The sequence below is a fragment of the Eubalaena glacialis genome, chromosome 5 (genome assembly GCF_028564815.1).
Source record: "Eubalaena glacialis isolate mEubGla1 chromosome 5, mEubGla1.1.hap2.+ XY, whole genome shotgun sequence".
Classification (NCBI taxonomy): domain Eukaryota; kingdom Metazoa; phylum Chordata; class Mammalia; order Artiodactyla; family Balaenidae; genus Eubalaena; species Eubalaena glacialis.
Window position 1 is genome coordinate 27,653,222 of NC_083720.1, and position 15,004 is coordinate 27,668,225.

The following is a 15,004-nucleotide window of genomic DNA, read 5'->3' on the forward strand; positions in this document are numbered from 1 at the left end:
GTCAAAGGATGTAGATTCTTGGTACATATTGTAATATTGCAAAACTATCCTTGAGAGAGGCTGGAGCAAAAGATGCTACCATAACTGTTTGTGGAAGAGCCTGTCTCAACTTAATCACATGCTCAAATTTGCTTTGCTCAATTGATATGCCTATCTTAACGGTTTTGATTTACCTTTTTCATTTTTGAAGAGTTTAAAAGCTCAGTCATACATTTAATGTCTATTACAATTTTTATCTTCTTTGACTTGTCAACATTTTTTGTCCTTTCAGAGTTTCAAATGTCTCTTTTATTTTTAAAAACTTTATATAGACAAAATAACACTCTTCCAAGTTTGTTATTTTCTCTTTAATATACTTTTTGACTTTTAGAAGTTTTAAATTCTATAAATTAAAAAGTATAAACTTCTACTTTTAGATTTTTATTCCATTGCTTTCATGCCTTCCAACCCTGAAATCAATAAAATACTTCTCCTCATTTTCTTCTGGCTTAAAAAAAATTGCTTTTCTTTCCATTTAACTTTTAGTAACCTGAAATTTGTTTTGGTATGGGGCATAAGTGACAATCTTACTTGAAATTTTCCAAGCAGGCAATTTTTTTCAATTGTTGAAAATCATTCAACCCACTTTTAACTTCCCCTAATGTCTCCTCTTTACATTTCTCTTTCTTCGAAAAGTTAGTCTAATATAATGAGCTTCGAACCACTTTTTCAAGGAGAGTACAAATGCAGGGCTTTTAAAATGCATTTGAAAGTAAGAGATCAGCAACTTAAAACAATCACGTATACGTATAGACTGCTATTTAAAGAATCCTCATGGTAACCAAAAACCAAAAATCTATAACAAATACACACACAAAAAAAGAAAAAGGAATCTAAACATAACACTAAAGATAGTCATCAAATCACAAGAGAAGAGAACGAAAGAAGAAGGGAAAAATCTATCTTTGCAATCCTAGTTCTATCACTTACCACGAGTTGTGTGACTGCGAGCAAAGTATTGAACTCAAATAAGCCTGTTTGCTTGTCTATAAAATGTATAGGATTATATGGACTAAATTAGATAATATATGTAAAATCCCTAAGAAGAGTACATTGGAATAGCAGACACTCAATAAAAGTAAATTTTTTTTTTCCTTGTGGGATTTTTTTTTTTAATAATTCAAACAGAAAGTCACAAAAATTATAATCATCCTCATCGGTTCACTCAGTCCCATGTAATTAATTTTTTTTTCATCTTGATCTTTTGTTAGCACTTTTATGAGTTCATCAGTTTTTCATTAGAGTTCTGAAAATGCTTATTCATTCAGTTCAGCAGTACAGTCAGTTACCAGAAACCTGTACTTGTCAGAGTCTTTTCCATGAATTCCTTGAAGATGAAACCCTTTTATATGAACATATTTGCAAAAGCATCAGAATAAAAGTAAATTTTAATACTTGATTCACAGAGCTATCATAAGGAGTAAATGAAATTTATATATGTAAATGGTATGTGGAGCACCATTACAGAACCTGGCAAATAATAGGGGCTCAATAAATGATAGCTATTATTATTATTAATTAATATAGAACCTTCCCTACATTTCCACATTTCATTTATTTATTTATTTTCTTTATTTTTTATTCTCCTGCTATTTTCCACATCTACGTCAACTGTCGATCCTGAATAGAATAGATCTAGTCTCAATGCAAAATCAAGTGGTTAGGGGTAGACCAGAAAGCAGCCCAGTATCAATAACTTGGCTGACAGTGTTATGGCTAGGGTCTGACACGTAGCTCTAAATGCTTGGGTCACATTTTAAATAGAAATGAAAGTTGACATGTCCATCTGGATCACTGTTTAATTCTTCAAAGAATTAATTGGTGAGTTTACACAAATCAACACCAAAGAAAAGACTGATTCTTTAATCTGTATTTATATATTATATAACAAAAGAAAGAAAGAAAGAAAGAAAGAAAGAGCATGTAGACAGTGGAATTCATTATTTACTTTCGTGGAAGAAACTGATTTAATACTTAATTTTACAGGTCTTTTAGAAATGCATATATAATTTTTTAAATTGAAAATATACGGAGTGAATATTTGATACCTCACATTAGTTGATGTACTAAGAAATTTTAATGAGGCCAAAAGAACTTTGTTAATCATCTCTCACATGCTGCATGACTTTTTAGGCAGAAGTGTGGAATTCAGCCAGGAAATCGTACTGGACTTCAATTCCAAGAAAGGATCAAATCATTCAGAACAATCTTACTGTTCAAGCTGGCTGCTCAATAGTGGAATGAAATTCTGATTTTTAAAAAACTGGGGGACACATTTTCATAACAACATCTTATGTTGTTAGCGCCTAGATTTCTGATGGGACTTTACAAGCTTAAACAATGAAAGGACTCTATATAGGCGTACAGCAATTATTAGTTTTAGGAAGTGAAGCTTAAATTTACTTTAAGTACTGTGATTTAAAATCACATTGTGATACAATGCAGACACCTTCTTACTTTTAAGGTAATGCATAGGACTGTAGGAGGCCCCATTCGCTGGCAGAGCAGCCTCTGTCCCCACATGTCCTGTGTGGTCTTGGTGTCTTTAATTGCCAGTAAACAGAATTTGGCAATCAGTTGAACTAACCTGGATTAGAAGAAACTTAATATGATGTGAAGGATTTTAATACTCTTAAGCCCTTATGTGCAGTTGTTACATATTCAGCCCCGTCTTTTCAGTAAAGAAAAGGCTTTCAGCCTCTAAGAACATAAAGCAGTGGTTATCATACAATAATGCACTTAAGGGTTACTTAGAGATCATGCTTAATCTGTTAAATAAATATTCTCAGCTCCCACCTCAGAGATTCTAATTCTGGAGGTCTGGAGTAGGGCTCAGCAAGCTACATCACTTTAAAACACCCCAGGTGATTCTTCTGATGTGGGCAGTTCATGGAACACACTTTGGAAGGTGATGACATAAGGGATTAACTAGACCTTTCATTCTATGTATTTATTACACAACCCAAAAACACTTTATCCCTGATGTCATCCTCAATCATTTAGGCAGTCAGAATGTATGATGTAAGAATGCATAAGAAGCTGAATATGATAAGCCAGTTTTTAAAGAAATAATTATGTATTATAGACATATGGACAATTTTGTGAAACATACACCTTACTAACAGAAAACTGTTGAATGTCTTTTACTTCTGAAAAAGGAGTTTTTCCTTTTGTAAATCTAAAGAAAAAATTATATGTGACGACCAGTGGTTTTCAAAAAGAAAAGAGCCACAAATTTTCCTATGTACTTCTGTTTTACTAGATGTCTTAGTACATGCTTTCTAACTAATTTCCTTCAGAAGGCTAACAATCCAGAAAGATATGATTCTAATGTAGCAAATCTGAAGAGACTTCAACTGTAGTTTTAACACATTATTTCTGCCTGGAGCGATCTTTTCCGTGACAAAGTGAGAATTCCTCATTAGACAAATTAACAATCTTAGATATTTAATTTTAAGTACATGATGCGTTTATTTAATAGAGTTGTTATACTAGATAAAGTGCTACGGTATCAAGTAAAACATAAGATTATACTTCAAAGCCCCCTTTTGAAACTCATTGATAACTGAGGTAGGTAAAGAGTACAAAAAAAACCAAATTTTAAAATAATATGTCAGCAACATTTATAATTCATCAAAAACACTGTTTCAACTCACAATCTCTACTATTCAACACCTGGCTTTCACAAAGCTTTTAGATACGATTCATTAGCTCAAAGATGCCGTTGAAATGATTATACTTTCGATGATCGTTGTAGTAGTTTTACACCTTAGAAGCAAATTTTAAAGAAAGGTACAAAACAGTTTTACTATAGTCACATAAGCCCATACAAATATGACGTGAATGTAAGCTTTGAAAAGTCAAACCCTTAAAAGTCTGACAGTCAAATGTAAAATAATATGCCCCAAATTTCAAAGAGAAGCCTTTAAACGAAAATGAAGGAACCAGTAGCTATTTCTTATGGCAAAATAAATTTTAAGTTTCACCCATTAAGAGGGCATTCAATCCAAAGCAGCAACTGAAAGTGGGTAAGAAACAGCAGATGTCTGTGTGGGAAGGAAACAAAATATGGTTGAAAAGACAGCTCTCTCTCCACAGAGTATTCTCAGCTCCACCATACATGTGACCCTGAAAAAGCCACTGTATATCCAGTAGAACCAATGTTATTAAATACAGAAGAAAGACTTAAAATTATTACATAGTTCAAATTATGTTTGGTTTGGATGAACCTCATTATAAGAAAAATAATAATGGAAATAGTATTAGATATTGATTGTTTATATGATAATAATAATTCCTCTTATCACAGTGTAATATTTCACTGAAAGGCATCTATTGCATTTTATGTACAATTTCATATAGAGATTGCATAATAATTCAAGGAATTATTACAGTAAATATGTTTTATACAATTTATATTTCAAGTACTGTGTGTACTTGCAGTAGGGTACATTTTTTGTTTTGAGCAGAAGGTTATAATTAAATCTTCTTAGTTTTAACTCTTAGTTTTTCCAGGTTCTTTAAATATTTTTAGAAATGTCTTTTGTATCTCTATCACTTTTTCAATTTTCACAGCCTTTGGTTTCATCTGGAGGCTTGTCACCTGCAGCTGGAAAATGCCCACAACTAGATTCGCTATCTTGGGTGGTTTCTTAGTCATTAATTTATTCAAGTTTTCCAAAAATATTTATTGAGCATCTGTTAGGTACTAGGTGCTTGGTTAGGCACTGCAAAGAGAGTGGAGCTTCTGATACGCAAACCACAACCTAATTGGTTCTCCTAAAACAGCCTTTGTCAGTGGTCTTTCAGTAGAACAGAGTCCAAATTCTGAAGCTTGGCGTATGAAGCTCTTGATAGTCTGATCCCATTTATATTAACCAAATTTCATGAATTCCACACGTGTCCAAAAAAACGAGGTGTTACAGCCATGGGGATTCATACACTGCTTCTCTCATTCTAACGTTACTATTGACTCCAAGACTGAGATTGTGATCTGCACATAATGCTTCAAGATTTGACTTTTCTGTAACCCTCTGAGACTGAGTTGTCATTCTTAGGTATTCCACAACACACTGTGCTTTCTCACCACACTGTAACACCATATTGGGACTCCTGCTTTGTCCATCCTTGGATTACGCTCCTTCAAGCCAAAGTTGCATGTCTTATTCATCTTGGTAAGCCCAGTGCCTGGCACTTAATAAATGCTCAATAAATGCTTACTGAATGTGCCTTCTTCCCAACAGGATCCAAGATTGTACTCTGCTTCCAAGATCTACTGTAAGCTAGCACATCTATACAATGGAATACTACTCGGCCATAAAAAAAGGAATTAAATTTTGCCATTTGCAGCAACCTGGACGGACTTTAAGGGTAATATGCTAAGTGAAATAAGTCAGACAGAAAAAGACAAATACTGTATGATATCACTTATATGCGGAATCTAAAAAATACAACAAACTAGTGAGTATAACAAAAAAGAAACAGACTCACAGATATAGAGAACAAATTAGTCATTACCAGTGGTGGAGGGGAGCAAATTAGGGGTGGGGATTAAGAGGTGCAAACTACTACATGTAAAATAAATAAGCTACAAGGATATATTATATAGCACAGGGAATATAGCCAATATTTTATAACTATAAATCGAGTATAACCTTTAAGAATTGTGAATCACTAACTATGTCGTATACTTGAAACTTATATAATATTGTACACCAACTCTACTGCAATAAAAAAATTTTTAAATAAAAATTTTAAAAATCTACTACAGGCTCCAACTTCTCCATTAGCAGAATGGATGTTCAAAATATTTAACAGCTGGTACAGTTCACACACCAGCCAATCACAATGGACACTGTCTGTAGCACTAGAGGAAGGTGGTCCTGGAGGCCCCCAGCTGGTCCGGGCATCATTCCTCTATTTGTTCATTTTGGGGTTGGAAGTGGACGGGGGAATCCTGAGGATGGGCTCCAGGTAGCCACAGTAGAAGAAGCAGCTTGGTGGGCTCATAGAAGCGGCTATTTAATTAGTCTGCATGGAATCATTTCAAAGTATAAACAATTGGTACAGCTGTTCTGCTCTATACTAGCTGAATCTCAGCCCTGTCCATGAGACATTCCCAAAACAGTATGATCTGTACTGTTCCTCTTCTTCCTTGTCATCTTTTAGGTACTCATTTCATCACTCACACTGCCACCTACTCTCCTACTGACTTTAATAGTTAACTGATTACATGTGGATAAGTCCTGCTTCTAAGACTAGATTGAAAGTTCCTAGACGACAGAAGCCATATCTTATCTTCTTTCAATATTTATCTTTAAATAAATTATCCAAAAGTTACATAACCATGTTCTATATCATTTCATATTTTTTAAAATGCTTTACCAGAATGATTTTCATCATACTCTTGGACCTTTTTAGGGTTAATAACAAAACTATAGGAAGAAAGTTTTCTTATAACAGTTATAAAAAAGGCTACCAAAGATAATGTTCACAATATCATTTAAAGTCTCTTATTTCTATCCTCTTAGAACTCAAAACTGAAGAAAAGTTTAACTCTCTTGACATACTGTGTGCTTCATAGATAAGGAACCATCTCTCTTTCTTTCACACACACACACCGTGAGCACACACACACACACACACACACACACACACCACTCCACCTTAGTAAATAGCACCATCTTGTACCCAGTTGCTTAAGCCAATAACCCCTTCTCTTTCATTCAAGAGCCAAAACAATCCTTCAATAAAAACAAAAATACATCCGGAATCTGATCACTTCTCTCACCACCACTATTAACACCCTAATTTAATCCTACATCATCGTTCACCTCAGGGGTTTCTGGGACAGCTTAAGTTGGCCTCCGTTGATGGAATGTACAATCCATTCTCCACCAAGCAGAGATAGAGAGACAGAGAAAGAGAGAAATAGAGACAGAGGCACAGAGAGGGAGGGAGGAGGAGAAAGCTCACGCGAGAAAGATCTTTTGAAGCATAAATGAGGTTCTCTTATTTCTCTAAAACCCTCCAGAGGTTTCCCACTGTACTTTGAATGAAATCCAAAGTCCTTTACCAAGGCCCACTACATTTAGAAAGAAGTCTAAACTTCTGCCAAGGTAGGCCTGTGCCTGCCTCTCAGACCTCATTGTCAGCCCCTTTCCTCTCTGTTCGCAATGTTGCAGCCATGCTGCCTTTTTGTCCCTTGGACTCACCCAGCACATTGCTACCTCAGCTGGGCAGCACGCTCCCCCCACCTCCCTATGCAAGTTTAATGTTTGTCTCCCCCTACTCTGTCTCATCCACATATGGCCAGCATTTAGATTGATACCTAGCTCAATAAATATTTGCTGATTGACTTACTACCTCTTGATTCAGCACAGCAGAAAAGTACTGAATTGTTTTCATAAAAACACCAGAATTCAATGCCCATGGGCTAAGGTCACAAGAAAATGTATACAATAACAAGAAGGCTGGAATAAAGAAGATAAAATTTTTTTACTATAACTGAAAAAATGTTTAAATAAATGAAACAAGAAAATAAAAATCTCTGAGAAAAAACTGGTAAAACGAGGAGGATAACAATTTAAAAGTCATCTAGGACAGATAATCTAGGTAATATTTGTGATGAAGCATCACATTTATGGTTTTGCTCTTGGGACAAAGCAAATTACTCTGATATGGTAAAGAAACTACAGTGAATATATGTCCATGCCACTCTCTCACTTTGTCACAGCTTACCCTTCCCCCTCCCCATATGTTCATATATACACTACCAAACGTAAAATAGATAGCTAGTGGGAAGCAAACGCATAGCACAGGGAGATCAGCTCGGTGCTTTGTGACCACCTAGAGGGGTGGGATAGGGAGGGTGGGAGGGAGGGAGACGCAAGAGGGAAGAGATATGGAAACATATGTATATATATAACTGATTCACTTTGTTATAAAGCAGAAACTAACACACCATTGTAAAGCAATTATACTCCAATAAAGATGTTAAAAAAAAAAAAAAGAAACTACAGTGAAAAGTACATGATCTCAATGCAAGACAAATATAAAGAACACTTAGAACAATTTGCAAATCTATAAATGATGCCATGACAAAAATACAAGCCAAGAAGAACAAGAAAAGAAGATCTATTCCTGACGCTGTTCTAGTCTGCACTTTACCAAAGTATGGTCAAGAAGCCATCTCTCTGGAGCCCGCTTAGCCCTTGCATGGCTTTGCGGGCTCATGCCCCAGACAGAGCTCCCCTAAGAATCCAGGACAAACTCTATAAAGCATCTCTGAGAGCTTCTTCTTTCATAAGCAAAACTGGAATATATATACCCATCATCTGTAAAAAGGAAAAGGAAAAGGTATCTGAGAGATCATGCAGTTTTCCCTTCTGTGATCAACAGAAACATTTAGAAATATCACTAGGACTTACTCTGAATAACAATTTTAGTACAGCTGAATTTTGTTCTCAACTCTCTATTACCCCACATGCTTCCTCTTTTTGGAACTGTCAAGCTGATTGTGATAATAGCAGATCTTGGAGTCCTTTAAGGACTAATGTAAGAGGCAACCACATTTCAGAGGAAAACCCTAACATAGGCTCATGAGCCTTATATCTTCATTAGGAAGGCAGACATTTTTTCTCAGTAGATTTGGAATAAGGTCTCTCTGGAAGTAGAGCTCTCTCGTGCCCTTACACTTTGAGTGAAGGGAGGGATGAACTTGGGAATACTCACAACATAGGAGTCCAGTGCAGTTCTTTATCTGTGGTCGGGGGTGAGAGTCTGCCCGGAAGGTTTGCCTACTCTTTTTCTCCATGCAAATATCTCCCTGCCACTAGAGTCCTGGCTGCACTAGCAAAATGAAAAAGAGACACTGCAACTAGTTTGAAATGTATTTCCAAATTGCTTTCCAAATATTTAGAAAAATTTACAGCATACCCTGGAATGTCTACCAGTCTCAACACACTCTTCTAAGACTGAATATTATTATATTTTATATCTTTGTTGACAGAATATTTTACTATTGTTTTAATGTATATCTTTACAAAATAGGAACAGAATACTAAAATTAATATTTAGTGACTGAAAAATTTAGCAATCGAAAATTTAATAATAGAAAAATTTAGTAATTGTTGGAAAACAGCCAGGTCGATTTGTTGCCCTGATGCCTAAGGCTGTGTTTGCTCTGCAACCAACAGAGCTGAGGAGCAGCAACAGAGACCATGTGCCCACAAAGTCTATAATATCCACTCTCGGACCCTTTACAGAAAGAGTTTGCTGGACTTGGCTCTGGAATTTAAGCATTAATTTGAATATACATTATAAAATATTATTTGTCCAGTTATAGAACTTTAAAATGTTGTGGCATATTAGCTATTCATCATTTTTGCTATAATCTTTTTTTTTTTAATATTTATTTATTTATTTATTTATTTTGGTTGTGCCAGGTCTTAGTGGCGGCAGGCGGGCTCCTTAGTTGCGGCTCCAGGATTCCTTAGTTTTGGCTCCCCGGCTCCTTAGTTGCAGAACACGGGCTCTTTAGTTGCGGCATGTGAACTCTTAGTTGCGGCATGCATGTGGGATCTAGTTCCCTGACCAGGGATCGAACCCGGGCCCCCTGCATTGGGAGTGCAGAGTGTTATCCACTGTGCCACCAGGGAAGTCCCGCTATAATCTTTTAAAGTTACTTTAAAACTTAGGAAATTATTATATTGCCACAATAATATTTAGGTTCATTTTCTACTTTTTTGTGGTATAATTTCTGGGTTTAATTATGTAACATATCTGGAAATAATTATGGTCTCATTTTTTTTATCTTATAAAAAAATGTATAAGCCTATTAAGTGGAATTTCAAATATGCACTTACCATAATATTGTTCTAGAAGAAATTATTTTTGTTCACTTACTTTCAACAATTCCTGGTAACTGATTTATTCCTCATTGCTATATTTATATATACAAACAAATGTCAGACTATTCAAAATTCTAAATAAAACTTATAGAAAAGAATGAAGTATTAATTTACAGAAAGCCCAGCAGTTTTAGAACTTTAAATTTATATTTTTTTCCATGAGTTTAGTTCCGATTATGAATAAACCTGGAAATTTATTTAGTTGAAATTTTTGTCTCCCAAACACAATAAACTCTATGAAACATTTCTAAGTTAATTTCCAGAAGAAAAAAAAGTGCTAAGGACCTCTGTTTCTGTTTTTTCCCCCCAAAAAAGATTATTATAAAAATAAAAGTTAATAAGTTCTGAACCTCTTAACTTAATCATTAATAATGACAAGCATGAATGATGAAAAGGGACTAATTATGAAATGTATCTAGATGATGTAAGGAGTGAGTGGCTTCAGTCTTACAGTACCCATTTAAAAGTAAAGAAAGACGATAGATTTCTTAAATTCGGGAAACTTAAAGCTGGATAGAACCACATATTTTGCTTGTCATCTTTGGTATTAGCTTTTTTTTTTTTTTTTTTTTGGTCCATGTCTAAAGTGGTGAAATCCTGAGTAAAATATCACTTCAGAAAGTAGACAACAGGTGCATTTCCACTTCTACCATACCTTTCCATGTCACAACAATCATTATATGCTTCTGTCCATAAAATCTTTGACAGAAGAGATTATTCAATGATCAGTAGGTTATATTATTTAATTCAGAGAAATCAGATTGTAATAATTTTTTAAATATCAACTCAAATTTTTTTCAGGGCTAATATCTATATTAAAAGGGATAGGAGGATTTTAACAGGGGAATGATATCGCTATTGATTATTTCGTCTTAAAAAGTTTTTAATCATTTTCTGAACTCGAAAGTTTTGAATGAATTTCATATTGCAGCCCTTGGATCTCAAAATCATGCTAAATCTTGCTCTTCTTTACCTAAAAGAACCTATCAGTGCATCAAAATATCATCACTTCTGTTCTCTACGTTTTAAAAATAGGCTTTTATATTTAATTTTTAAAGTACCTCTAATTTGTTTTCATGCTTTACATTTTTCTTAATGGTTTTTAAGAGGTGAAAACAGGGAATACACTTGTGTAACTTAAAAATATTGAGGGAGTTATTAACTAACATTTTAAAGAATGGTCTCCATGTTAAATTAATGAAAAAAATTCCTAGAAACTACCTTTTAAGCAAGGTAGCCACTTCTTGGAGAATATATTCATATATTGCAACTAAGCAAGCTCGTAGAGCTACTAAACAGTTACCCAAAAGTTCACCTTTTTTCGCCCTTTCAGTCCAGAAATTGCACTTGAAGTGGCCGCTCAGAAATCCCGAATGATGCTCCTGTTGGATGTGGATAATTTAAACCATAAACCATAACCCAGAATGAGAACTGCAACAGCCCCTGGTCACACACCTGGGCGGTGCGGTCGTTAAGGCAGGTGTGCCCCCCTCCCTACCCTTTTGCTTAATCTCTTGCCTGGGGTGGCTTCTTTTCAATTCGGGAAGCACTGTCCTCATTTGCACTACAGTGCTGACAGACTTTCTTTTCACTGCAGCTATCTGCAAACACTGGCTCTGCACGTTGTTTTTACTGATAAGTTCTTAGTTTCTCTTTCAGTTTCACTGTGGTCTGACAGAATTTCAATGCTACGAAATTATGAAATTCATCCAGGTCAGAGTAAAAGCCAAAGAGAGTAGGGAGTCACCTCAAAGTCCTCACTCCTGGAAATGTCAGGCACACACTTCAAAGTACAGAGTATGTTTCTTTGATTCAGAAATCTTCCTTATCTTAGTTTCATGGCTACGCTCTGAAATACATGACTTGCAATAAGGTCAAATTCCTGCATCTGACAGATGAAAGGTAAACTTTATCCTCCAGCAAATAGGAAAATCAAAATATTTCAGAAAGATTTGTGGCCCTCCCCCCCCCAAAAAAAATCACAATAAGCCTTTGTAATCATTTTAAGAAACATACCATGACTATGAATTATTAAAGTCTGAAAGTCAACTTAGATATTTGATGGCTCAACTTTTAGGCCTCTGCACAAAATATTATCATCATAATCAGAACAGTATTTAAAGGGCTTTTCACTGAAGTTAGTTAAATATTAGAAGAAAAACGCCTTTATAGGTTGAAACTGGGAACTTAGTACGTGCTTTTTAATCCTAATGAAAAATGAACTATGAATATATGAACAGGCAAAATAATTTAACAGCCTGAATGTAAGTGAATCTCTGCAATATTGCTGCAAGTCACTCCATAATAAAACATATGTTCAGCTTTGGACAAAACTTTAAATTAAAGAGACGGCATCCTTGCTTATTCCCAACTGTCAGTTCACAGCTAAAGCCAGCTCAGAAGGAAGAAACATGAACATTGCGGAACACGAAGAGGAAACAGCAGCAGGCCACTGAATCAGAGGCAGTCAGCTGGTTTGATCACATTGGTTTTACTCTGTCAACTTCCTTCCAGGAAGTTTGGAGTTTTAACCAATGAGGTCCAGTGTTGATTCTCGGGCCACCATCCTCCTCTCCTCCAGCCTGTGACTTAGAACTTACCCGCACCCCAAGTTCTTCGGTGTCCTCACTGTTACAGCCATAGTAGTCTGGGGTTTTGTCCAACTCCTGCAAGTGTCCCTGTGCTCTTACACTCTTATCCGCATGACAAGACGGGCAGAGAGCTGCATTACCCATCTCAGTTCTACGGTTCCTGCTGTCAGTGGGGCCGTCCTTGCCCTCTGTGCTCTGTCCAGGGCTCCCAGGGGGATACTAACGTGGACGATTCATCAAACGATCCTTGGCTCCTCTGCTCAATTCCCCTACACGCCCCTCACCAGTTCTCCCCATCTGCTGGCCGGCTTGCTGGTGTCAGAGAGAACTCAAAACCCGAGCAACTGCAGGCTGCCTTCAGTGACCATTTCCAATTCAGGCTCTGCCAGTCTATTTTTACACCTACCAGGCCAGCTATGCATGTCAATGGAGTGAGGGGGGGCGAGGCCAAGGGGGAGCAGGGGAGGGGGCAGTGTTGTTTTGTTTTTCACCATGCAAGCAGCCTCCTTTACACATGGACTGAAGTTCCTGCTGTGTAAAATGTCTCTACATAGGAGAATTTTTGCATTACTCAATGAATGTCTTTGATTTTCCCCCTCTCGGTCTTCCTATTCACACAGAACACTAAAGTTGCTAATGACCTCGCTTCACCAGCGTAACAGGTAAACATTACTTTTGTAATTGCTTACACCAAGAAGGATTCACTTGGCTAACAGATTTTTTTTTCATAATCATTTACAGAAAACAATTAGCCATCCTTGCAGCATTTAAAATTCACTGGAAACACATCAATCAAAATGGCTCATTTTACACCAGTATGGATGTTTTAAATTTAATAAGTTATCCACAGTTTTTCATTATTCATGAGTGTTCCAGTAAGAACAAACATTTTGCTTCATTTATAATTCTTTTTAATTTTTACTATTTTGAAAATGTTTCCCTCAGCTTTATAATAGATAATCAAGAATGGCTTTCAAGGGGAGGGGGGAAAAAAAAAAGAATGGCTTTCAATATGATACATACTATCTTTGAAACCATATTACAGATTTTGAAAGAAATTGTTTCCCACTGAGATGAGCACAGCAAACACACCATAGATTTTTTTTTTTAACATCTTCATTGGAGTATAATTGCTTTACATTGTTGTGTTAGTTGCTGCTGTATAACAAAGTGAATCAGCTATATGTATACATATATCCCCATATCCCCTCCCTCTTGCGTCTCCCTCCCACCCTCCCTATCCCACCCCTCTAGGTGGTCACAAAGCACCGAGCTGATCTCCCTGTGCTATGCAGCTGCTTCCCACTAGCTATCTATTTTACATTTGGTAGTGTATATATGTCAATGCCACTCTCTCACTTCGTCCCAGCTTACCCTTCCCTCTCCCCACACCATAGATTTTTGAAGCCAATTATGATATTTTTAAAAATCAAGACTTTGTTATAGACTATTATGGGTTGAACTTCATTCCCCCATTGAATTTCCTCTACAACATTATATATCTAATTATTTTAATAGTCCTGTCCTTCCTCATTTGTTATTTGTTTTGTGTGTGCATATTTTCTCTTCCAAATAGGTTTTAAACTCTTCACTGGTAGGGTCCAGACTTGATTATTGGATCATCCATCCATATGTTACATATTAAATATTAAATGTTTAAGAAATGTACTGAAATGAAAGTGATCATTTGGGGAAAACAGGAAGTAGAAGATATCAATACTTAGGAATTAACCACGTTACATTTGATAGAACTCACCTTTCAATTTGTCATTTTTTGAAAAAAGTAAAAATGCTTTGTCATTTTTTCGTTAAAAACAGCATTCCTGAAATACTCTACCACTCTATATTGCTGTCCAAAGCCCTATGAACTCAAATCTGCGATTGGCACTTTTGGATTGTTGATTTCCACAAGAGCCCCACAATGCTTTTTTACCAATCCTGTTTTGAATAAGTCTTTATCCCAGAGCTCACGAGCCTAGGGTATGTTACTAAATATTGGAGCCCTACACTTCAGTATCTGAGAGGCATTATCGGCATTCAGTGAAATTATTTTTACCTTTCAGCTATAGGTGAAGATATTGTTTAAACCTTTCTAAAAAAATTAATTGACTGAACCACAATATTAGGACAACAATGGAGGGGTGGAGATGATTTCTCCATTCATGTTAAAGAGGAGCATAATCTAAACATTTAAGATATTAAAGATTTGGGTGAAAGTATTAAAAAAGATGGAGCTTCAATATCAGTAACAAGATTAGACTGGTAGCTGAGATGTATCAAGCAAAGCCTTCCAAGTTGCCTGAATTATTCTTATATAGACTAAACTAATGATTTTGTATAATGCGGTAATTTTTCATTGAACGTTCCATATACTTTGAACCATGTACTGTAGGAATTAAGTAAGCTATGATGTTTAATGATGTGGTTACAAACTCTACCAAAAGGATATGTTTTAATTTTTCC

General features: G+C 35.8%; 1 protein-coding gene across 2 annotated transcripts in view; it reads right to left on the bottom strand.

The window, feature by feature from the left end:
* ANK2 (ankyrin 2) overlaps positions 1–12,915 on the bottom strand; it is a 248,589-nt gene extending 235,674 nt beyond the window's left edge. For both annotated transcript variants that reach the window (XM_061192043.1, XM_061192042.1), the window contains exon 1: positions 12,551–12,915. In XM_061192043.1, the coding sequence (XP_061048026.1) occupies positions 12,551–12,685 (135 nt within the window). In that variant the 5' untranslated portion in view covers positions 12,686–12,915. The remainder of the gene's footprint in view (positions 1–12,550) is intronic.
* Positions 12,916–15,004: the final 2,089 nt, after the last annotated feature.